The 25,977-nt window shown below is 42.4% G+C and overlaps 1 protein-coding gene across 1 annotated transcript in view; it reads left to right on the forward strand.

Annotated features, from left to right (window-relative positions):
- si:ch211-269e2.1 (cohesin subunit SA-2) overlaps positions 1-25,973 on the forward strand; it is a 53,143-nt gene extending 27,170 nt beyond the window's left edge. Inside the window, exons 17-32 of the mRNA XM_052521863.1 lie at positions 74-177; positions 13,817-13,909; positions 14,294-14,380; positions 14,974-15,174; positions 15,309-15,385; positions 15,486-15,573; positions 15,779-15,859; positions 15,984-16,076; positions 16,886-17,060; positions 18,430-18,569; positions 19,891-19,992; positions 21,531-21,685; positions 21,910-22,038; positions 23,898-24,109; positions 24,289-24,367; positions 24,671-25,973. Of these exons, the coding sequence (XP_052377823.1) occupies positions 74-177; positions 13,817-13,909; positions 14,294-14,380; positions 14,974-15,174; positions 15,309-15,385; positions 15,486-15,573; positions 15,779-15,859; positions 15,984-16,076; positions 16,886-17,060; positions 18,430-18,569; positions 19,891-19,992; positions 21,531-21,685; positions 21,910-22,038; positions 23,898-24,109; positions 24,289-24,367; positions 24,671-24,803 (1,949 nt within the window). The 3' untranslated portion in view covers positions 24,804-25,973. The remainder of the gene's footprint in view (positions 1-73; positions 178-13,816; positions 13,910-14,293; positions 14,381-14,973; positions 15,175-15,308; positions 15,386-15,485; positions 15,574-15,778; positions 15,860-15,983; positions 16,077-16,885; positions 17,061-18,429; positions 18,570-19,890; positions 19,993-21,530; positions 21,686-21,909; positions 22,039-23,897; positions 24,110-24,288; positions 24,368-24,670) is intronic.
- Positions 25,974-25,977: the final 4 nt, after the last annotated feature.

Consider the following 25,977-nt stretch of genomic DNA (forward strand, 5'->3'; position numbering starts at 1 on the left):
GTCTGTCCTGTAACATGCATTTGTGTGTTTGTTTCTATGTGTGCATCATATCATATGATGTGTGTGTCCTCAGATCTGAGTGCTGGAGAGCAGTCTCTGGTTGTAGAGTTATTGGTGGCATCAGTGCGTCAGGCAGTAGAGGGACCCCTGCTGGCGGGAAGGAGCACATGCAAGAAGGTCAGTGTGTTGGAGAGGCTGAAGTGCAATTACCCATTCTTCTTGACATATGGACTCGTTTACTAACCCACAAGGATTTAAGAACATTGGATTGGTAATTGTGTATACCATATTTATTACACCTCCAACCTAACGCTTTGAGTAAGTGCACTCTTTGGGGAGAAGATTAGGGAGTCAGACCGCAGCATAGAACTGCCCTGTTTGAAAATGCTTCTTTCACATGATTGGATAGGTAAATGCTGGATGAAACCCTTGCTTTTAGTTGTATCTGTGATTATGTTTTTGGCCTTAAAATATGAACTCAGCAAAAAAAAGAAACGTCTGATCACTGTCAACTGCATTTATTTTCAGCAAACTTAACATGTGTAAATATTTGTTATGAACATAACAAGATTCAACAACTGAGACATAAACTGAACAAGTTCCACAGACCTGTGACTAACAGAAATTGAGTAATGTGTCCTGATGGGTCAAAATAAAAATAAGTCAGTATCTGGTGTGGCCACCAGCTGCATTAAGTACTGCAGTGCATCTCCTCATGGACTGTACCAGATTTGCCAGTTCTTGCTGTGAGATGTTACCCCACTCTTCCACCAAGGCACCTGCAAGTTCCCAGACATTGCTGGGGGGAATGGCCCTAGCCCTCACCCTCTGATCCAACAGGTCCTAGACGTGCTCAATGGGATTGAGATCCGGGCTCTTCGATGGCCATGGCAGAACACTGACATTCCTGTCTTGCAGGAAATCACGCACAGAACAAGCAGTATGGCTGGTGGCATTGTCATGCTGGAGGGCCATGTCAGGATGAGCCTGTAGGAAGGGTAGCACATGAGGGGGGGGATGTCTTCCCTGTAACGCACAGCGTTGAGATTGCCTGCAATGACAACAAGCTCAGTCCGATGATGCTGAGACACACCACTCCAGACCATGACGGACCCTCCACCTCCAAATCGATCCCGCTCTAGAGTACAGGCCTCGGTGTAATGCTCATTCCTCCAACGATAAACGCAAATCCGACCATCACCTCTGGTTAGACAAATCCGCGACTCGTCTGTGAAGAGCAATTTTTGCACCGACAGTGGGATTGCCAATATAGGCAACGTTGTTGCCGGTGATGTCTGGTGAGAACCTGCCTTTTCAACAGGCCTACAAGCCCTCTGTCCAGCCTTTCTCAGCCTATTGCGGACAGTCTGAGCACTGATGGAGGGATTGTGCATTCCTGGGTGTAACTCGGGTAGTTGTTGTTGCCATCCTGTACCTGTACCGCAGGTGTGATGTTCGGATGTAACGATCCTGTGTAGGTGTTGTTACACGTGGTCTTCCACTGCGAGGATGATCAGCTGTCCGTCCTGTCTCCCTGTATGGCTGTCTTAGGTGTCTCGCAATTTATTGCCCTGGCCACATCTGCAGTCCTCATGCCTCCTTGGAGCATGCCTAAGGCACGATTACGCAGATGAGCAGGGACCCGTGGCATCTTTCTTTTGTTGTTTTTCAGAGTCAGTAGAAAGGCCTCTTTAGTGTCCTAAGTTTTCATAACTGTGACCATAATTGCCTACTGTCTGTAAACTGTTAGTGTCTTAATGACCGTTCCACAGGTGCATGTACATTAATTGTTTATGGTTCAACAAGCATGAGAAACGGTGTTTAAACCCTTTACAATGAAGACATTTGGATTTTTACAAATTATATTTGAAAGACGGTCCTGAAAAAGGGACGTTTCTTTTTTTTAGCTGAGTTTATATATTTTGGCATTTTTCGTTGAACAGAAATACATTTATGTAATACAACTCTTGTTTTATTGCTCTCTTACAAATCCTTTCTGGAATGATATTCAAGAATGAGTATCACTTACATTTCAAGGCTTACCTGATTTTATATTGTACTGATTGCAATAGCAAATATATACTGCTCAAAAAAATAAAGGGAAAACTTACATTGTGTTGTTTAACTCCAAGTCAATCACACTTCTGTGAAATCAAACTGTCCACTTAGGAAGCAACACTGATTGACAATACATTTCACATGCTGTTGTGCAAATGGAATAGACAACAGATGGAAATTCTCGGCAATTAGCAAGACACCCCCAATAAAGGAGTGGTTCTGCAGGTGGTGACCACAGACCACTTCTCAGTTCCTATGCTTCCTGGCAGATGTTTTGGTCATTTTTTAATGCTGGCGGTGCTTTCACTCTAGTGGTAGCATGAGACGGAGACTACAACCCACACAAGTGGCTCAGGTAGTGCAGCTCATCCAGGATGGAACATCAATGCGAACTGTGGCAAGAAGGTTTGCTGTGTCTGTCAGCGTAGTGTCCAGAGCATGGAGGCACTACCAGGAGACAGGCCAGTACCTCAGGAGACGTGGAGGAGGCCGTAGGAGGGCAACAACCCAGCAGCAGGACCGCTACCTCCACCTTTGTGCAAGGAGGAGCAGGAGGAGCACTGCCAGAGCCCTGCAAAATGACCTCCAGCAGGCCAGAAATGTGCATCTGTCTGCTCAAACGGTCAGAAACAGACTCCATGAGGGTGGTATGAGGGCCCGAAGTCCACAGGTGGGGGTTGTGCTAACAGCCCAACACCGTGCAGGACGTTTGGCATTTGCCAGAGAACACCAAGATTGGCAAATTCGCCACTGGCTCCCTGTGCTCTTCACAGAAGAAAGCAGGTTCACACTGAGCATGTGATAGACGTGACAGTCTGGAGATGCCGTGGAGAAGGTTCTGCTGCCTACAACATCCTCCAGCATGACCGTTTTGGAGGTGGGTCCGTCATGGTGTGGGGTGGCATTTCTTTGGGGGGCCGCACAGCCCTCCATGTGCTCGCCAGAGGTAGCCTGACAGCCATTAGGTACCGATATGAGATCCTCAGACCCCTTGTGAGACCATATGCTGGTGCGGTTGGCCCTGGGTTCCTCCTAATGCAAGACAATGCTAGACCTCATGTGGCTGGAGTGTGCCAGCAGTTCCTGCAAGAGGAAGGCATTGATGCTATGGACTGGCCCGCCCCTTCCCCAGACCTGAATCCAATTGAGCACATCTGGGACATCATGTCTCGCTCCATCCAACAACGCCACGTTGCACCACAGACTGTCCAGGAGTTGGCGAATGCTTTAGTCCAGGTCCGGGAGGAGATCCCTCAGGAGACCATCCGCCACCTCATCAGGAGCATGCCCAGGCGTTGTAGGGAGGTCATACAGGCACATGGAGGCCACACACACTACTGAGCCTCATTTAGACTTGTTTTAAGGACATTACATCAAAGTTGGATCAGCCTGTAGTGTGGTTTTCCACTTTAATTTTGAGTGTGACTCCTAATCTAGACCTCCATGGGTTGATAAATTTGATTTCCATTGATAATTTCTGTGTGATTTTGTTGTCAGCACATTCAACTATGTAAAGAAAAAAGTATTTAAGAATATTTCATTCATTCAGATCTAGGAAGTGTTATTTTCGTGTTCCCGTTATTTATTTGAGCTGTGTATTTAAAATCTAGGATAATGGATTACAGAATTAAAAACCTGCCTTGGTTGTCTTTTGGAGTAGGCAGGCCTATACAATCCTAAAATAATTGGTGTCATTATCCTTTTACATTTAACAAATGTATCTCAATATTAAAATATAAATGACATGTTATTGTTCCCGATACATACCGGCAAATGGATTACGTATTGTCAACAGGGTTATTGTCTTTAGTGTGTGTGGGCTGTTTAACATTGGGATAAACAGATTAAAGTTAACGGTAGAACCAACACCGTAACTGTCTTATGGAAGCACTTCTCTAAGCGAGAGGTATATTATGTATTTCTATATAAGCTATTTACGCTACCTTTTATATTCTAATGATATAGGTCTAGGTGTAAAACAGCCAAGGTGATAGAGCAACGACCCGGGGATAAAAACAAAAGGTGTGTGTGGTTGGAGAGAGGGTTGGTTTTACAGGTTTACTCGCGTTCTGGATTTTTAGTGGTACATGTATTCTTGGCTATCGTGCCATGGCTATGTCCGATTCGATTCTAAGTTGAATTTAGGCATCACACTACCCATAAAGGAATACCTTAAACACATTTTTACTGGCAGTCATTAGCATCTATGCTACTTTTTCCTTTTCTGTCAGAATAAAACAGGATATAATGAGGACAATATGAAATATGTCTTGCATGTAATAGACATAAAGACCTGGTCTGGATATATATATATATATATATATATATATATATATATATATATATATATATATATATATATATATATATACAGTTGAAGTTTACATACACCTAAGCCAAATACATTTAAACTCAGTTTTTCACAATTCCTGACATTTAATCCTCGTAAAAAATTCCCTGTCTTAGGTCGGTTAGGATCACCACTTTATTTTAAGAATGTGAAATGTCACAATAATAGTAGAGAGAAGGATTTATTTCCCCCCAAAATGTATCACAGTCTCAGTGGGTCTGAAGTTTCCATACTAATTGAGTGTATTTGGTATTATTGCCTTTAAATTGTTTAACTTGGGTCAAACATTTCAGATAGCCTTCCACAAACTTCCCACAATAAGTTGGGTGAATTCTGGCCCATTCCTCCTGACAGAGCTGGTGTAACTGAGTCAGGTTTGTAGGCCTCCTTGCTCACAAACGCTTTTTCAGTTCTGCCCAGGATTGAGGTTTGAGGTCAGTGTTTTGTGATGGCCACTCAAATACCTTGACTTTGTTGTCCTTAAGCCATTTTGCCACAACTTTGGAAGTATGCTTGGGGTCATTGTCCATTTGGAAGACTCATTTGCGGCCAATCTTTAACTTCCTGACTGGTGTCTTGAGATGTTGCTTCAATATATCCACGTAATTTTCCTTTCTCACGATGCCATCTATTTTGTGAAGTGCACAAGTCCCTCCTGCAGCAAAGCACCCTCACAACATGATGCTGCCACCCCCGTGCTTCACGGTTGGGATAGTGGTGTTTGGCTTCCAAATACAACGATGGTCATTATGGACAAACAGTTCTGTTTTTGTTTCATCAGACCAGAGGACATTTCTCCAAAAAGTACGGTCTTTGTCCCCCTGTGCAGTTGCAAACCGTAGTCTGGCTATTTTATGGGCGGTTTTGGAGCAGTGGCTTCTTCCTTGCTGAGCGGCCTTTCAGGTTATGTCAATATAGGACTCGTTTTACTGTGGATATAGATACTTTTGTACTGGTTTCCTCCAGCATCTTCACAAGGTCCTTTGCTGCTGTTCTGGGGATTGATTTGCACTTTTTGGCATTAAAGTATGTTCATCTCTAGGAGACAGAACGCATCTCCTTCCTGAGCGGTATGGCAGCAGTGTGGTCCCATAGTTTTTATACTTGCGTACTATTATTTGTACAGATGAACGTGGTACTTTCAGGCGTTTGGAAATTGCTCCCAAGGATGAACCAGACTTGTGGAGGTCTACAATAGTTTTTTTGAGGTCTTGGCTGATTTCTTTAGATTTTCCCATGATGTCAAGCAAAGAGGCACTGAGTTTGAAGGTAGGCCTTGAAATGCATCCACAGATAGACCCCCAATCGACTCAAATGATGTCAATTAGCCCATCAGAAGCTTCTAAAGCCGTCACATACTTTTCTTGAATTTTCCAAGCTGTTCAAAGGCACAGTCAACTTAGTGTATGTAAACTTCTGACCCACTGGAATTGTGATACAGTGAAATAATCTGTCTGTGAAAAATTACTACAATGTCAGTGTCATGCACAAAGTAGATGTCCTAACCATCTTGCCAAAACTATACTTTGTTAACAAGAAATGTGTGGAGTGGTTGAAAAACTTAGTTTTAATGACTTTGTAATGTGAATGTAAACTTCTGACCTCGGGTAGATTTCTATAAATCTTTTCCTCAAAAACGTCAAACAATTTATTTTATTTTATTTGACCTTTATTTAACTAGGCAAGTCAGTTAAGAACAAAATCTTATTTTCAATGACGGCCTAGGAACAGTGGGTTAACTGCCTGTTCAGGGCCAGAACGACAGATTTATTACATTTATTTATTTTATTTATTTTATTTATTTATTTATTTTTTTATATTTTATTTTTTATATATATATATATATATATTGGGCAGTTATTATTTCTATTATTATTGGTTAGTTACAGTGGGGCAAAATAGTATTTAGTCAGCCACCAATTGTGCAAGTTCTCCCACTTAAAAAGATGAGAGGCCTGTAATTTTCATCATAGGTACACTTCAACTATGACAGACAAAATGAGAATCCAAAAAATCACATTGTAGGATTTTTAATGCATTTATTTGCAAATTATGGTGGAAAATAAGTATTTGGTCAAGAATAAAAGTTTCTCAATACTGTGTTATATACCCTTTGTTGGCAATGACAGAGTTCAAATGTTTTCTATGAGTCTTCACAAGGTTTTCACACACTGTTGCTGGTATTTTGGCCCATTCCTCCATGCAGATCTACTCTAGAGCAGTGACGTTTTGGGGCTGTTGCTGGGCAACACGGACCTTCAACTCCCTCCAAAGATTTTCTATGGGGTTGAGATCTGGAGACTGGCTAGGCCACTCCAGGACCTTGAAATGCTTCTTACGAAGCCACTCCTTCGTTGCCCAGGCGGTGTTTGGGATCATTGTCATGCTGAAATACCCAGCCACATTTCATCTTCAATGCCCTTGCTGATGGAAGGAGGTTTTCACTCAATCTCACGATACATGGCCCCATTCATTCTTTCCTTTACACCGATCAGTCGTCCTGGTCCCTTTGCAGAAAAACAGCCCCAAAGCATGATGTTTCCACCCCCATGCTTCACAGTAGGTATGGTGTTCTTTGGATGCAACTCAGCATTCTTTGTCCTCCAAACACGACGAGTTGAGTTTTTACCAAAAAGTTATATTTTGGTTTCATATGACATTCTCCCAATCTTCTTCTGGATCATCCAAATGCTCTCTAGCAAACTAGACGAGCCTGGACATGTACTGGCTTAAGCAGGGGGACACGTCTGGCACTGCAGGATTTGAGTCCCTGGCGGTGTAGTGTGTTACTGATGGCAGGCTTTGTTACTTTGGTCCCAGCTCTCTGCAGGTCATTCACTAGGTCCCCCCCGTGTGGTTCTGGGATTTTTGCTCACGGTTCTTTTTACCCCACGGGGTGAGATCTTGTGTGCCGCCCCAGATCGAGGGAGATTATCAGTGGTCTTGTATGTCTTCCATTTCCTAATAATTGCTCCCACAGTTGATTTCTTCAAACCAAGCTGCTTACCTATTGCAGATTCAGCCTTCCCAGCCTGGTGCAGGTCTACAATTTTGTTTCTGGTGTCTTTTGACAGCTCTTTGGTCTTGGCCATAGTGGAGTTTGGAGTGTGACTGTTTGAGGTTGTGGACAGGTGTCTTTTATACTGATAACATGTTCAAACAGGTGCCATTAATACAGGTAACGAGTGGAGGACAGAGGAGCCTCTTAAAGAAAAAGTTACAGGTCTGTGAGAGCCAGAAATCTTGCTTTTTTTGTAGGTGACCAAATACTTATTTTCCACCATAATTTGCAAATAAATTCTTTAAAAATCCTACAATGTGATTTTCTGGATTTTCATTTCTCATTTTGTCTGTCATAGTTGAAGTGTATGATTTGGTCCTGCCGTACATACCTACACGTACGCTACGGTCACAAGACGCAGGCCTCCTAATTGTCCCTAGAATTTCTAAGCAAACAGCTGGAGGCAGGGCTTTCTCATATAGAGCTCCATTTTTATGGAACGGTCTGCCTACCCATGTCAGAGACGCAAACTCGGTCTCAACCTTTAAGTCTTTACTGAAGACTCATCTCTTCAGTGGGTCATATGATTGAGTGTAGTCTGGCCCAGGAGTGGGAAGGTGAACGGAAAGGCTCTGGAGCAACGAACCGCCCTTGCTGTCTCTGCCTGGCCGGTTCCCCTCTTTCCACTGGGATTCTCTGCCTCTAACCCTGTTATGGGGGCTGAGTCACTGGCTTGCTGGGGCTCTCTCATGCCGTCCCTGGGGGGTGCGTCACCTGGGTGGGTTGAGTCACTGTTGTGGTCATCCTGTCTGGGTTGGCGCCCCCCCTTGGGTTGTGCCGTGCCGGAGATCTTTGTGGGCTATACTCGGCCTTGTCTCAGGATGGTAAGTTGGTGGTTGAAGATATCCCTCTAGTGGTGTGGGGGCTGTGCTTTGGCAAAGTGGGTGGGGTTATATCCTTCCTGTTTGGCCCTGTCCGGAGGTGTCCTCGGATGGGGCCACAGTGTCTCCTGACCCCTCCTGTCTCAGCCTCCAGTATTTATGCTGCAGTAGTTTATGTGTCGGGGGGCTAGGGTCAGTTTGTTATATCTGGAGTACTTCTCCTGTCCTATTCGGTGTCCACTGTCAGTGTGCGTTCTCTAATTCTCTCCTTCTCTCTTTCTTTCTCTCTCGGAGAGGTCCTTCTGTGGCTCAGTTGGTAGAGCATGGCGCTTGTAATGCCAGGGTAGTGGGTTCGATTCCCGGGACCACCCATACGTAGAATGTATGCACACATGACTGTAAGTCGCTTTGGATAAAAGCGTCAGCTAAATGGCATATATTATTATTTTATGAGCCCTAGGACCATGCCCCAGGACTACCTGACATGATGACTCCTTGCTGTCCCCAGTCCACCTGGCCATGCTGCTGCTCCAGTTTCAACTGGCCTGGGCCCTAGGACCATGTCCCAGGACTACCTGACATGATGACTCCTTGCTGTTCCCAGTCCACCTGGCCATGCTGCTGCTCCAGTTTCAACTGGCCTGGGCCCTAGGACCATGTCCCAGGACTACCTGACATGATGACTCCTTGCTGTCCCCAGTCCACCTGGCCATGCTGCTGCTCCAGTTTCAACTGTTCTGCCTTACTATTATTCAACCATGCTGGTCATTTATGAACATTTGAACATCTTGGCCACGTTCTGTTATAATCTCCACCCGGCACAGCCAGAAGAGGACTGGCCACCCCACATATGCTCTCTCTAATTCTCTCTTTCTTTCTCTCTCTTGGAGGACCTGAGCCCTAGGACCGTGCCCCAGAACTACCTGATGATGGCTCCTTGCTGTTCCCAGTCCACCTGAAGTTTCAACTGTTCTGCCTTAACATGCTGGTCATTTATGAACATTTGAACATCTTGGTCATGTTCTGTTATAATCTCTACCCGGCACAGCCAGAAGAGGACTGGCCACCCCACATAGCCCGGTTCCTCTCTAGGTTTCTTCCTAGGTTTTGGCCTTTCTAGGGAGTTTTTCCTAGCCCCCGTGCTTTTACACCTGCATTGTTTGCTGTTTGGGGTTTTAGGCTGGGTTTCTGTACAGCACTTTGAGATATCAGCTGATGTACGAAGGGCTATATAAATAAATTTGATTTGATTTGAAGTGTACCTATGATGAAAATTACAGGACTCTCTCATCTTTTTAAGTGGGAGAACTTGCACGATTGGTGGCTGACAATACTTTTTTACCCCACTGTATATATGGGGCATACAACAATCTCAGCTCTGTAGATTTTGCTGCAAAGAGACAATCCCTTTAACGTGTACGCTGAGAGTCGGGAAGCAAGTACAGCGAGGGAATAATTTAATAGATAAATGAACATGGACGAAACAAGAAACACGAGCAGCGTACATGCATGGAACAGAAACAATAACGCCTGGGGAAGGAACCAAAGGGAGTGACAGATATAGGGAAGGTAATCAAGAAGGTGATGAAGCCCAGGTGTGTCTGAGGTGCTGGTGCGTGACGATGGTGAAAGGTGTGCGTAATAATGAGCAGCCAGGTGACCTAGAGCGCCAGAGAGCGGGTATACTGTACATGACCATTTATTCTGTTATCGCCACTATGTAGGTGGTTTCTGGCCACAGGTTCAGAAATGGTAAAAGTATCACAACATTCACTTAAAATGAACCTTATAAATTGCAGTGTTGGGCGATTTGGAAAGCTATAAGTCAATAAATAATATAATACTCGTAGGAAAGCTCATGATATGTGCATACTATACGATTAGAAAGGTTAAAAATGTATGTAAATCATCACAGCACAATTGAAAAATATATGGCACATGGAAACCAAACGAGGGTGGGCTATGGTGATACAGTAGGTGGGATGTGCTGAGAGTGGCTGAGGGTTGGGATTAAAGAGTTTATGTTCAGTAATGTATTATTGTTATGTGACTGCTTTATATAAAAGTACCATGTATGCAAAATGTGTATGTACAGTACCAGTCAAAAGTTGACATTCAAGGGTTTTTCTTTATTTTTTACAATTTTTTACATTGTTGAATAATAGTAAGACATCAACTATGAAATAACACATGGATCATGTAGTAATCAAAATTGTTAAACATTTTATATTTGGTATTCTTCAAAGTAGCCAACCTTTCCCTTGACAGCTTTGCACACTCTTGGCATTCTCTCAACCAGCTTCATGAGGTAGTCACCTGGAATGCTTTTCCCACATATGCTGAGCACTTGTTGGCTACTGTTTCTTCAGTCTGCGGCGCAACTCACCCCAAACCAACTCTTTTGGGTAGAGGTCGGGTGATTGTGGAGGCCAGGTCATCTGATGCAGCACTCAATCACTCTCCTTCTTGGTCAAATAATCGCAATTACACAGCCTTGAGGTGTGTTTTGGGTCATTGTCCTATTGAAAAACAAATGATAGTCCCACCAAGCGCAAACCAGATGAGATGGCGTATCGCTGCAGAATGCTGCAGAATATATCACTGACAGTGTCACCAGCAAAGCACCATAACACCTCCTCCATGCTACACGGTGAGAACCACAGATGCAGAGATCATCCGTTCACCTACTCTGCGTCTCACGAAGACACACAAAGACAAATCTCAAATTTGGACCCATCAGACCAAAGGACAGATTTCCACCGGTCTAATGTCCATTGCTCGACTTTCTTGGCCCAAGCTAGTCTCTTCTTCTTATTGGTGTCCTTTTAGTAGTGGTTTCTTTGCAGCAATTTGACCATGAAGGCCTGATTCACGCCGTCTCTTCTGAACAGTTGATGTTGATGTCTGTTACTTGAACTCTGTGAAGCATTTATTTGGGCTGCAATCTTAGGTGCAGTTAATTGCCGATTTCTGAGACTGGTAACTCTAATGAACTTATCCTCTGCAGCAGAGGTAACTCTGGGTCTTCCTTTCCTGTGGCGTTCCACATGAGAGCCAGTTTCTTCATAGCGCTTGATGGTTTTTGCGACTGCACTTAAACTTTCAAAGTTCTGGAAATGTTCCACATTGACTGACCTTCATGTCTTAAAGTAATGATGGACTCATTTCTCTTTACTTATTTGAGCTGCTCTTGCCATAATATGGACTTGGTCTTTTACCAAATAGGGCTGTCTTCTGTATACCAACCCTACCTTGTCACCACACAACATGTGGCGAATCGCATCTCTGCATGTCTGGCAGACATATCAGTGTGGATGACGGATCACCACCTCAAGCTGAACCTCGGCAAGACGGAGCTGCGCTTCCTCCCGGGGAAGGACTGCCCGTTCCATGATCTCGCCATCACGGTTGACAACGGTTGACAACTCCATTGTGTCCTCCCAGAGCGCTAAGAACCTTGGCGTGATCCTGGACAACACCCTGTCGTTCTCAACTAACATCAAGGCGGTGGCCCGTTCCTGTAGGTTCATGCTCTACAACATCCGCAGAGTACGACCCTGCCTCACACAGGAAGCGGCGCAGGTCCTAATCCAGGCACTTGTCATCTCCTGTCTGGATTACTGCAACTCGCTGTTGGCTGGGCTCCCTGCCTGTGCCATTAAACCCCTACAACTCATCCAGAACGCCGCAGCCCGTCTGGTGTTCAACCTTCCCAACCTTCCTTCTCTCACGTCACCCCGCTCCTCCGCTCTCTCCACTGGCTTCCAGTTGAAGCTCGCATCCGCTACAAGACCATGGTGCTTGCCTACAGAGCTGTGAGGGGAACGGCACCTCAGTACCTCCAGGCTCTGATCAGGCCCTACACCCAAACAAGGGCACTGCGTTCATCCACCTCTGGCCTGCTCGCCTCCCTACCACTGAGGAAGTACAGTTCCCGCTCAGCCCAGTCAAAACTGTTCGCTGCTCTGGCCCCCAATGGTGGAACAAACTCCCTCACGACGCCAGGACAGCGGAGTCAATCACCACCTTCCGGAGACACCTGAAACCCCACCTCTTTAAGGAATACCTAGGATAAAAAGTAATCCTTCTCACCCCCCTTAAAAGATTTAGATGCACTATTGTAAAGTGGCTGTTCCACTGGATGTCATAAGGTGAATGCACCAATTTGTAAGTCGCTCTGGATAAGAGCGTCTGCTAAATGACTTAAATGTAAATGTTAAATGTACAACACAACTGATTGGCAACACAACTGATTGGCTCAAACAAAGAAATTCCACAAATTAACTTTTCACAAGGTACACCTGTTAATTGAAATGCATTCCAGATGACTACCTCTTGGTTGAGAGAATGCCAAGAGTGTGTAAAGCTGTCATCAAGGAAAAGGGTGGCTTCTTTGAAGAATCTGAAGTCTAAAATATATTTGGATTTGTTTAACACTTTTTTTTTGTTATTACATGATTCCATATGTGTTATTTCTTAGTTTTTATATCTTTACTATTATTCTACAATGTAAAAAAATAAAAACCCTGGAATGAGTAGGTGTGTCCAAACTTTTGACTGGTATGTGGGACTGCAAAACAACCGTCTCAACATTGACAGTGAAGAGGCGACTCCGGGATGCTGCCCTTCTAGGCAGAGTTGCAAAGTAAAAGCTGTACCTCAGACTGGCCAATAAAAATAAAATATTTTTTTAATATTATTATATTATAAAAGATTAAGATGGGGAAAAATAACACAGACACTGGACTGAGGAACTCTGCCTAGAAGGCCAGCGTCCCTTAGTCGCCTCTTCACTGTTGACGTTGAGACTGGTGTGTTGCGGGTACTATTTAATGAAGCTGCCAGTTGAGGACTTGTGAGGTGTCTGTTTCCTCAAACTAGACACTCGAAAGTACTTGTCCTCTTTCTCACTTGTGCATCAGGGCCTCCCACTCCTCTTTCTATTCTGGTTAGAGCCAGTTTGCGCTTTTCCATGAAGGGAGTAGTACACAGCGTTGTACCAGATCTTCAGTTTCTTGGCAACTTCTTGCATGGAATAGTGTTCATTTCTCAGAACAAGAATAGACTGACAAGCTACTCAACTCTTTAAAAGAAGGCCAGTTTTGCTTTCAGCTGTGCTAACATAATTGCAAAAGGGTTTTCTAATGATCAATTAGCATTTTTAAAATGATAAACTTGGATTAGCTAACACAGCGTGCCATTGGAACACAGGAGTGATAAGTTGCTGATCATGGGCCTCTGTACGCCTGTGTAGATATTCCATAAAAAATCTGCTGTTTCCAGGTACAATAGTTATTTACAACATTAACAATGTCTACACTGTATTTCTTATCAATTTGATGTTATTGTAGTGGACGAATATGTTGCTTTTCTAAAACAAGGACATTTCTAAGTGACCCCAAACTTTTGAACAGTGGTGTATGCAGTTTTTGTAATAATGTGTGTCTGGGTGGTGGATGGGTTAATAATAGTAATAAATGTATATATTTTTTTCAAATCTTATAAATGTAACACTGTTTTTGACAGGTGGTAAGTGCCAGAGAAAAAAAGTCTCAGGTAGATGACTGTGGCAGACTCACTGAACACTTCCTCAAGGTACTGCCACAGTTGCTGATTAAGGTAAGAACACACACACACACACACACACACACACACACACACACACACACACTTTCATGGGAACATATTACAGCAGTGCAGGAGGGCTGGTGATGACAGGAAGGATGGCGATGACATTGATGATAATGTTACTACTGATGATGGTTAAGAGAATGACAATAATGATTGATATGACACTTTTTATCCTCCTGCTCGTTAAACTCTGTTAAGGCTACTGCCACTAGAGGGCATTACAATCCAGCAGGTTATATTCCGTTTTATAATCTCACAACTAACATGGCTTTTGCTACAATGAACCAACTGGTGTGCAGACTAATCAAAACAATGATAATGATGATGGTTGTGATAATTGTGATATGATGATTGTGCTAATTATATTCCTAGTATTCAGGGAGCCCAGAAACTGTGGCATCTCTTTTGAAGATACCTCAGTACTTACACCCAGATTCGCCAAATGCAGAATTCCCACAGGTCAGCTTTCTTGAAAATGTGCTTTATAGCCAGCCAGCACTTTTACATTGTTCTTGTAAAAGTTGTCAACAAATGCAAAATTCCAGTGATGGTGATATGTGATTGTCTTACCTACTTTAGTTGAATGCACTTATTTGTAAGTAGGTCTGGGAAAAGTGTTCGGTAAATGACTAACAAGAACATGTTAAACAAATACCATAGAGATGAATGAGTGAGAAATACATGACAAGACTAGTAATCATTTATTGTATTATATTGTATTAGTGTACGGGACATGTACTAGCTATGTACTTCTCAGCAATTACTTTGCGACTGCTCTAAGCACCTGCTGGTGAGACTATTCAATCAGATTTGAGAAGGAAAAGATCTCCAGCATTCTTGTATGATTCACAGTACTTTCAATGGTCCAAAACATATTTAGTCCATAGACCTTGATCAGGGGTTAAAGTTAAACCTCCATGAACGTCTATTGACCCAACCATTTGTTTGAGATCACCAATGCCAGTGTGTTTTTTTTTTATACACCCAAAATTAAAGAAAAAGTCAGAACAACCCTGTTTTAAAGAGTATTTCTCCATCCCCCTTCCTTCCAGGCGTTGTCGGGCCTGCTGGCTGAGATGGGAGCTGTTTTGGAGCTCCACACTGACCCTGCAGTGCTGGAGGCGGCTGCTCGCTCATACCTCAGCCTGTGTGGAGAGGAAACAGCCTGGCACCCCCTGGCACGACCTGGCAGAGACGCAGTGGTCCAATGCTGGGCAGACAGATTGGCAGCACTGCTGGGTGACGCACTGCAGGTAGGCACAGAGATGCCATGTGTAACACACACATACATAAATATATGTAGTTAATACAGAGTGGCGATTGAGTTATGTATCTGTTGCCATATATTCCTCTCCCCCTTTCTCTCTCTTTCTCTCTTTCTTCTCAGGATGGCAACTTCACTGCTGATGAGGAAAAGACAGGAGAGATTCTATCCACACTGAAGAAACTCACTGCTTTCCACAAGTAAGATGATTTGTGTGTGCATTTGTGCCTGTGTATGCACGCAGGTGATCATGGCTGCGTTCGTGTCTGCGCGTGTGACACCTGCTCTGCTCTCTTGTAGTGCCCAGGACCTGTCTCGTTGGGGACTGCATGAGCAGGTCTTTCCTCTTCTCTCAGTGGAGATCATTCACGGTGGATTACCTACACAGGTAGATAGTATACCCTGCCCTGAGCTATGATCACCCTCTGTCAAATAACATCACACCAGTCCTTTCCTACTAACCCCCAAGCTCTCCCTATATGGAACATCACATAACCTTTTGGCATTTACAGTACAGTTGAAGTATAAAACACAAACCTAGTTGAGAACTCCATGCCTCACCACCTCTGACCTCCCTCTCTCTCTGCCCTCAGCTGACAGTGGAAGCTCTGCAGTATGTATCTTACTCTGTCCTCTGGAATCTCAACACCAGTAGAGAAACCCTGACCTCACGGGTGACCACCTGATATTACCTCCTACAGTTAGCTAGTCCAGCTTTATTTACAGTTAGATAGTTTCTTGTACGGTTGGACAGATGTATTGAATGCTATGACTGACCGTGTGTGTATGTCTGTGCAGGAAAAGGCTGTAGCCCAGAGGAGTCAGATGAGAGCATTGTGTGAGAAGTGTCTACGTTGTCTGTCCCACAATGATCAGAGTGTGAAGGAGCAGGTAGGACGCAGTATTAGTCTGAACCTTTAAATACTTCAGCTGCACTGGTGCATTGGATTCAATGGAATAGTCACAAAAGTGTAAATCCTGTCCACCTGGCACAGAAGGCAGGCTCAATGAAAAGGGTCTTAACACAGGACTGCTAGCCTCCATGTTATTTTGTCTAAATGGACCCGTACTGTATGTTGTGCATCAGTATTGACGAGTGAACTATGAACTTTGTTATTCCACTGTCCTAGTGACTCTGTTATCGTTTACATCTTAGTGATTTTGTTATACCGCCACCCCCATACCTCATTCTGATAATTAGTGAAACTAATAAACGATCAGCAATCTCTTCCCATGAGTAAAAATGTACTATAGTCAAAATGTGATTTTATTAGACCTTTTAAAGAACAATCAGTATTTATGATTATTTCCTCTGTTGTTTCTGCCTTTCGGTGGCTCCAGCATATGTGACAATGTGCTGCTTACACCATTGGACATACCATTGGTTCTACCTCACTGGTCATGTGATTGATTGTGTCCTCAACCGCTCAGGCCTTTCCATCTACAGTATCTCTGTGTATGATAAACTCACTGACACTGAGTGGTTCATCTGCGCTATCTGTGAAGGGCACAACTAGCATGAGCTAGTATTCATCATGACAACTACTAAAGAGTTAGCTAAAGCAGAAACACTTCTGACAACCGTGCCACAAGTCAGTTCAAAAAAATATATATTTAGTTCTCTGAATGTTGGCTACTTCTCTCTTTACTGTGAAACGAACTAATACGTTGTCTTGCTCCTGTCGCTCTCTTCTTTTTAGGCATTCCTGTCTCTGTGTGATGTCTTGACGGCCCACAACTACCAGTTGCAAGTGTGGGATCCCTCGTCTTACGGCCCCCTGCTCTACACTCCCGACCCGAAACTTCAGAGGGCGCTGCTTGCCTTCATTCTGGAGCACGTCTTCACTGGAGCAGAGTACGACAGCCACAGCAGGGGTGAGACCATTGACAACTCTACTTCTGATTACTGTAGATACTCTATTAGAGAGGGCGGGCGAGCTTAATGCACCCCCTTCTTACCATACCTGACTTGCTCACCCCTTCTCCCCCAGGTCCCCAATCTTGACTGGAAATCAGTAGGAGTTTGTCCAAAGTTTGCAGGAATGTATTAAGGCAGGTTAGAGTGCAATGATGATGATAAATTATATTCGTAAGACAAGATGAGGCTCGAGAAAATAACACCTCTCTGTCTCTTTGTTTCGTCCTGTGTGTCTTACACACTTGTACCTTTCCCCAGCAGATGGCACTGTTTTTCTTTGTCAGACTGTAGGATGGTACAGATGTACAGTATGTCACAGGTTTACAGTTCACTCCCTGTTTCTGTTACAAGTTAATCATGATAATACATTCAGATATTAAATTCACAGCCGCAGTCGTAGCTAAATGGATCTACACAGAGGTGCTCCTAGGCTATAAATCACTTCATATTCTACTCCTCAAACCTGACCTAATAGTTGACTTCAAATCGCGTAGGAAAGCCAGTAATACACACCCAGTGCTACACAGACTCATTATACATTAGTCCAAGAGATTAGTCCAAGTATTTGTTAGGGGATGTGTCTATGGATGCTTTGTATAGCGTTTGGATATATTTTTTACAGATTCCACAGTGGGAAAAGTTCTATTGAATTTTTTATTTTCTATATTTAAACAAAAAGGAAACGGGATCGATAGAAAACGCGTGCACTGCTTTATTCTCCGAGAATGTATTTTGTGTGGGCCATTTTACTGTGTATTGAGTATTGATGGTCAAGAGGAGGCATTCATAATCAATGGTACTTGATGACAGCTTTTCTCATGGGAAACATATTGCGTCCTCACACGGGTAAGTCCAGATAAGTCAATAAGCGCACAGGAAGGAATTTCTCATATGTTCAAACAAATGCAATATGGGACTATTGGTTTGGAACATGTAATAAAGATCTATTGTGTTATTTGATTTACTTCGTGGCCATTATAGTATAGACACTGTTTTCTATTAGGTGGTGGATTGGAGATCAGTCTCGGGGCAAAGGCATTAAGTTATGAAATAAGGGCAATGTTTTCCCGTGAGAAAATAGCATTAACTTTGGTTCACCTCTGCGAGCGTTTTATTGGCTCTGTGAAAGATTGAACCCACATGGTGTCATAACTATAGTTGCATGTTGTCACTTATTTCCACCTGTTAAACCCGTTGTCCTGAAACTAACTAAACCACTCTTTCCCTCTCATCTGTCTCTCATTCCCCGCTTTCTTTCTTCTCTTTTTTTGCTTTTCCTCTCGTTCATCCCTTTTCTTCCCCTTACTCATTCTGCATCTCTCTCAGGTAGTGATGTAGAGTCTGGTGAGGGGAGGTTGGAGGAGCTCCACAGACGTAGGAGCTTATTGGCAGGCTTCTGTAAACTCATAGTACACGGGGTGCTGGAGATGAGTATGGCTGCTGATCTCTTTAAGTATTACATGAAGGTAATGCTACTATCTCAAAGTGATTTCTGCATACAATATACATATTTCAAGGGATATATATATACAGTGTATTCGGAAAGTATTCAGATCCCTTGACTTATTCCACATGTTGTTACAACCTGAATTCAAAACGGATTAAATATCATATTTTTTTCTCACCCATCTACACACAATACCCCATAATGATGAAGTAGAACATGTTTAGGCATTTTTGCAAATTTATTGAAAAATAAATACTGTAATAGCTCATTTACATAAGTATTCACACCCCTGAGTCAATGCAAAAATCCCCTGTGAGCTTTGTATACCTGGGTTGTACAATATTTCCCCATCATTTTCCAAATTCTTAACTCTCTGTCAAATTGATTGTTGATCATTGCTAGACAACAATTCAAGTCTTACCGCAGATTTAAAGTGAATCATAAACAATCACTCTTCTTTGTAATCAACTCCAGTGTAGATTTAGCCTTGTGCATCAGGTTATTGTCCTGTTGAAAGGTGGCTGGGTGTATTGATTGCTCAAAGAGATATTCAGTTTTTTTGTTGTTTTTACTCATCTACCAATAGGTGTCCTTTGCAAGGCTTTTGAAAACCTCCCTGGTCTTTGTGGTTGAACCTGTGTTTGAAATTGAGGGACGTTACAATTATCTGTATGTGTGGGGTACAGAGATGAGGTAATAGTTAAACACTATTATTGCACAAAGAGTGAGTCCATGCAATTTATTATGTGACTCGTTAAGCACATGTTTTCTCCTGAACTTATTTAGGCTTGACATAATAAAGGGGTTGAATACTTTTTGACTCAAGACATTTCAGGTTTTTATTATTGAATTAATAAAAAAAGAAAAATCAAACATGATTCCACTTTGACATTATGGGGTGTTGTGTGTAGGCCAGAGACACAACAAATCTCAATTGAATCCAGAAATTCTAAATGTGGAAAAAGTTGAGGGTCATGAATACTTTCTGAAGACACTGTATGTTTTCTACTTGGGTAGAACATTTATACCGCACCGGAAACCTAGATTTAGGGTTATATTGGATAGGACCCCTCCTCATCCTCACCACTATAGGAGCAGTACATTAGAACAGTGTATCAGAATTCTCACGCAGGTATGAATATCCAGTTGTATGTTTTGTGTGGCACATCAGCATTATAGGGAATGTAAGGTCATCAACATTCTCTGAGCGGGACAAGCAGCAGAAAGCACACACACAGTGATACAGCTATCTGTAGTGAGGGGGCAGAGGCCAGACGCCACATGAAAGGCTCTGACATGACTGTCTCCTCACCACTGATATTCTCTCTCTCTCTCTGCAGTATTATAATAACTTTGGTGACATCATTAAGGAGACTCTCAGCAGAACGCGGCAGATGGATAAGATCGAGAGTGCTCGCACGCTGGTGCTCTGTCTGCAACAGGTGGGCCAGGGTTGTTCTGACTCTACCCCTTCACCTCTTTTCATTCCGTCATGTTTCACCCCCCTCAAAAACAAATGTATACATACAGTGCCAGTCAAAATTGTGGAATAATAGTGATGATATGAAAACTATGAAATAACACACATGGAATCATGTAGTAACCAAAAAAAAGTGTGATATTTGAGATTCTTAAAAGTAGCCACCCTCCACCAGTCCTATTTATCATTTACAAAGATTATAACGCATTTTCTTTCTTCCCAAAAATATATATGCTAATTGATAAAAATATACATCTGAGTTTAACCATAATCTTTGTTATTTTTCTGGTGGATTAAACTGAAATTGCAACCAACTTTCTATGGCTTGTTTTAAAAATAGCTATATTTTTTTACATTTACATTTTCAAATAACCGAAAGTGAGAGATTGTAATCTGAAGGGGAAAAGACCATTCGTAAACACTAGGTCAGCCATTCTTACTAATCTGCCAGAGAACCAGTTTGGATGGAAGTATATCTTTTGTATGACTGAAGCCTTTAGTGAGAGGTCTAATGCTTTAATATTTAATCATTTCTGCCGTCTGAATTCACATTCATTATATAAATAAACTTGTTTAATGTTGTCTGGCTTACCGTTCCAAATAAAATGTTTGTTTTTTTGTACAAATAAATCAACTGGGATATGACTAAAGCGTTTAACCAGGGTGATATTTTCCTTTCCCTGGTAGCAAGGGATTATTTATTTAGGTAACTTTGTATTAAAATGTATTGTAGTTCGGCCATTTCTGTCTTTTGCGATATGAATACAGATTATTTTATTTTATACCTTTATTTAACCAGGCAAGTCAGTTAAGAACAAATTCTTATTTTCGGCCTAGGAACAGTGGGTTAACTGCCTGTTCAGGGGCAGAACGACAGATTTGTACCTTGTCTGCTTGGGGGTTTGAACTTGCTCTAACCACTAGGCTACCCTGCCGCCCCAGGTGGTAAACACAGTTGTATTTTTTAGTGATCCAATACGTAATATATCATAATTTGGTTGTAATCCAGAAATGTTAGAATATATTTTATCTTCCTCAAATGAAATCCATTGGGAGAAGGATATTTTGCATGCATTTTAAATCTGTATCCAAAATAATTATTGAGAAATAATTTAAATTGGGAAATGTGACATTTTGGCACTATCGAGGCCTCCAGGTTTTAGATATTATATTATCCAATAAAGGCCTGGTTAAGGCCTAATGGTAGATCCCACAGAGGGAGGGGTGGCTTGTAGGCGGTGCTCTTTTTTGGCCTCACTCAGCATATGGGTATGTGTTGTCCTTTAGTTGGCTGGCTAATGGATGGCAAATATCATTCAGGTCTAAATTAGGGAGAGATCTGAGTTTGATTAAATTGAGCTGATCGGATTTTAGTTGGATTTGATTTATCTGAACTGAACTAAATTGAGTAAAGTACACCGAGTTAAATTCAGCTGACATGAATTGAACGAAACTGTGACCAAGTTGATCAGTGATGTCTCTGTCACTTTTTTTCCTCAGTTGTTCCTGCGTCTGAAGCAGGAGCAGGACAGTGGAGTCACCTGTAGCTCAGGTGTCCAAACATTCAGCAGCATCAAGGAGCTGGCCAGACGCTTCTCTCTCACCTTCGGCTGGGACCAGACAAAGTCCAGAGAGTCCCTCACTCTGATCCATAGGTAGGTGAACACTACCCTCATAACCTTGCATACATGCACACTCACGTCCCATTTAATGTTATTCATCATGGTTTCCGGGGCCTCATTTCACCACTTTTTACTATGAGCATTTGTTTAAAATAATACTCCGAAGAATTATATTAATAATACAATTTTTAGCACATTTCCTACGCTCAATGCGCTCGTGTCATTCATTCACTTTTCCTCTGTCTTTGTGTGTGAAGGGACGGTATAGAGTTTGTTTTTCAGGGCTTTGTCCAGAGAGCAGAGAAGCCCTCTCCTCCATACCTCTCCTACCTCACCATCCTCAGCGAGTTCTCCAGCAAGCTCCTCAGACCAGACAAAAAGATTGTGTAAGTGTGTGTTCTCTTCTCTGTATAACATGCTTAAAGGCCAAGTGCAGTCAAAAGTTTGGACGAACCTACTCATTCCAGGGTTTTTCTATATTTTCTACATTGTAGATTAATAGTAAAGACATCAAAACTAAGAGGTAACCCAAAAAGTTTTAAACAAATCAAAATGAGATTTTTCAAAGTAGCCACCCTTTGCCTTGATGACAGCTTTGTACACTTTTGGCATTCTCTCAACCTTCATGAGGTAGTTACCTGGAATGCATTTCAATTAACAGGTGTGCCTTGTTATTTTGTGGAATTTCTTAATGCGTTTGAGCCAATCAATTGTGCTGTGACAAGGTAGGGGTGGTATACAGAAGAGAGCCCTATTTGGTAAAAGACCAAAGAACAGCACAAATAAGCCAAGAGAAACGACAGTCAATCTGCAAAATGTCAAGAACTTTGAAAAGTGTCTTCAAGTGCAGTCGCAAAAAACAATCAAGCACTATGATGAAACGGATTGTCTTGAGGACCGCCACATGAAAGGAAGACCCAGAGTTCTCTACTGCAGAGGATAAGTTCATTGGAGTTACCAACCTCAGATATTGCAGCCCAAATAAATGCTTCATAGTGTTCAAGTAACAGACACATCTCAAAATTAACTGCTCAGAGGAGACCACGTGAATCAGGTTTATGGTTGAATTGCTACAAAGTAAACCAATAAGAATACTTGCTTTGGCCAAGAAACACAAGCAATGGACATTAGACGGGTGTAAATCTGTCTGATGTTTCAACATTTTTGGATGCAGAGTAGGTAAACAGATCTCCGCATGTGTGGTTCCCACCGTGAACCATGGAGGAGGTCGTGTGATGGCGCTTTATTTTAGAATTTAAGGCACACTTAACCAGCATGGTTAACACAGCATTCTGCAGCGATAAGCCATCCCATCTGGTTTGCGCTTAGTGGGGCTATCATTTGTTTTTCAACAGGACCAATGACCCAAAACACACCTCCACGCTGTGTAAAAGGGCTATTTGACCAAGAAGGAGAGTGATGGAGTGCTGCATCAGATGACATTGGCCTCCACAATCACCCGACCTCAAGCCAATTGAGATGTTTTGGGATGAGTTGGACCGCAGAGTGAAGGAAAAGCAGCCAAGTGCTCAGCATATGTGGTAACTCCTTCAAGACCGTTGGAGAAGCATTCCTCATGAAGCTGGTTGAGAGAATGCAAAGTGTGCAAAGCTGTCAAAGGCAAATGGTGGCTACTTTGAAGAATCTAAAATATATTTTGATTCAACTTTTCTTTGGGTTACTACATGATTCCATATCTGTTTTTTCATAGTTTTGATGTCTTTGCTATTATTCTACAATGTAGAAAATAGTACAAATAAAAAACCCTTGAAATGAGCAGGTGTCCACATTTGACTGGTACTGTATATATTTCCACACGGGGGCTGGAATAATACTGTGAAACTGAAAATAATGCCTTTTTTAGATCTAGTGATGTCACCAGGCAGTCCAGAACTCCATCCCACCAAAATAGATTTAAAAATAAAAAATAGGCTGACATTTCAGGCAGTTAGACCAATATGAAAGCATCCCAAACCTGCTCTGTCATTAACAGCTAGTTTTCACTTTTCCTCTCCCCACTCAGACTACTCTGACAATCCTAGCAAAAGTTTTGCTTGAGAAATTGTTCTTTGCTAAGAAGCTATGTGTTTATTTTTGACCATTATTAACTCAAAACAATCACAGTAAGGTACTTAATATTAACTAATTTCTGGTAACAACTGAGATAAAAATGGCTGCATTGGACCTTTTAAAGACTGTTTGTATGTCAGTGGACTAGCTTAAACCTGTCCCTCTCTCCCTCCAGTTACACCTACCTACAGAGGTACATAAGTGAACAGATCATCAGTAACAGAGAGGAGTGTTGGCTGCCACTCATCTACTACCGAGCCTCCTTATTGGCTACTGGAGCTGAGGGGGAAGATGCTGTGTCCTTCATCAGCTCTGATACGCTAAAGCAACCGTCTCTAGCCAATCGCTCACGCTCTCCCTCTGTCAGACACAGCCCGACTGCTGATGGTAGGTACTTTGATTTTGTCAAGACAGGGACCTTCTGATCATGACTTCCATGAGTGATTGCACTGCTTTGTATAGGATTTATTCTTGCATATTCAGTTTTCAGAGTGCCGTAAAAGGCCGGCAAGATGGTTATGCACACAGAACATATTCGATTGAGCAATGTATATTGTCTTTGATAGGAGACATGAGGTCCCCGTCTGCTCTTACCTCTACTGAGACCAAAGTAAGGAGGCTCCATAAGGCCAGCAGCAGTACAAGGTAGAAACCCTAACACCAACCCTGACTTTTAACACTTATCCCAACCCTAACCCTGAATTAAGTGGATTGGACTGAACTGATCCCAACTCTGGCCAAGTTTTTACTCCTTTCAAATACTTATTTCTTTCCGTTTTACAATGAATGATTGAAGGCAGTGTTTCCATCTTCAATCATGTACAGATCAGTGACTGCTTCCCCAGGAAGGGATGCATTAAAAAGAAACAGCAATTCAAGCAGGGCTCACTGTTTCTTACCATAGAGTATAATGGTTATATTAATTATATTTGTCTTTGACCCGGTCAGCCCAGAGGACAGGAAGCCAGAGGTTGAGCTTGGCCCCATCGCCAGGGAACCCCCGCCGACCATAGTGATATCAGAGGAGCCGTTCCACGCTAACGAGGAATTGGATGTGGACACTGTGGAGGTTGACCTGTGAACTGGAAGATGGATCGAATAAAATAAAAAAGTCACATGCTTTGTAAACAAAAAGTGAAATGCTTACTTACGGGACCTTCCCAACAATGTGGAGAGAAAGAAAATAGTGAAGTAATAATAAATACACCAATGAGTAACGATAACTTGGGGTACCAGTACCGAGGTGTAGGTGTACGATTTAAATATAACTAGGCAACATGATAGTAGAAGCAGCGTATGTGACGAGTCGATTATAAGAATGGATGGGAGCAATATGACAAACATTATCACCTTTCCTATCAGAAAGGATGTGGTGGAAGTACCATATTGCTTATAACTCCCAGTACCTATTGATATCTACACAGGTGTCTGGACAAGGATGGAATAAACATCTAAGTTATCAAAAGGGACAAGTCTTGCTTCCTCTCCTTCATGGCACTGTTTTGAAAGAGGAAGAAAATAATCTGGTGTATGCTTTTCCCCCATCCAGATGTAGGAAAGGAGACATGGAGTATTTTTCTCTAACCTTATTTAAACCAACTGTCAAAATAGAACTGACAGCTTCCAGTCCGTGTAGACAATTTCAGTCTTCCTTGGAGAAGATGCTGTACCAATGGTAGGTTAAGACTAATTACCCAGGACAATGCTGTGGTGCATTATGGATATAAGCTCTTTTTATTTGTATTGAAACCAATGTATCTGCTGGTGCTGTTATTTCACTTCGCTCTTGAGAAAAGTCCCTCTAGATACTAAAGAATGATAAATTGTATCCACGCTTGAAAGACTCAATTGTTTATATCAACAGCTTTTAGGGAATACTAGTGGGCTCGTTTTTACACTAAAAGCATATTCATGAAAATGTCAACTTAAATCGTAGCAAATGTTATTTTGGTGCCAGCGTTTTAATTTTGATTATAAAATAAGCATATTGTGTGTGTGTATAAGAGGTTAGGGTCATATAGACAATGATTATCAATGAGTCAGATGTGCCCTAGCTAGTAGGTGATTGTGTCATGGCTTAGATCTCACCTACATGATCTAAATAGGATTGAAACACACCACTGTTCATCTGTTGTTAATGGTAGATTTGTACACAAGTGTGGTCTGGAAAGGTGTGTGGTCATAGTAGCTGATCAGACCTGTTTTAATTGACTTGTCATCAGAAATGGTACCATCAATAAATATCACTCGCACAA

This window comes from Oncorhynchus keta, chromosome 7, assembly GCF_023373465.1.
Source record: "Oncorhynchus keta strain PuntledgeMale-10-30-2019 chromosome 7, Oket_V2, whole genome shotgun sequence".
In the NCBI taxonomy this organism is placed as follows: domain Eukaryota; kingdom Metazoa; phylum Chordata; class Actinopteri; order Salmoniformes; family Salmonidae; genus Oncorhynchus; species Oncorhynchus keta.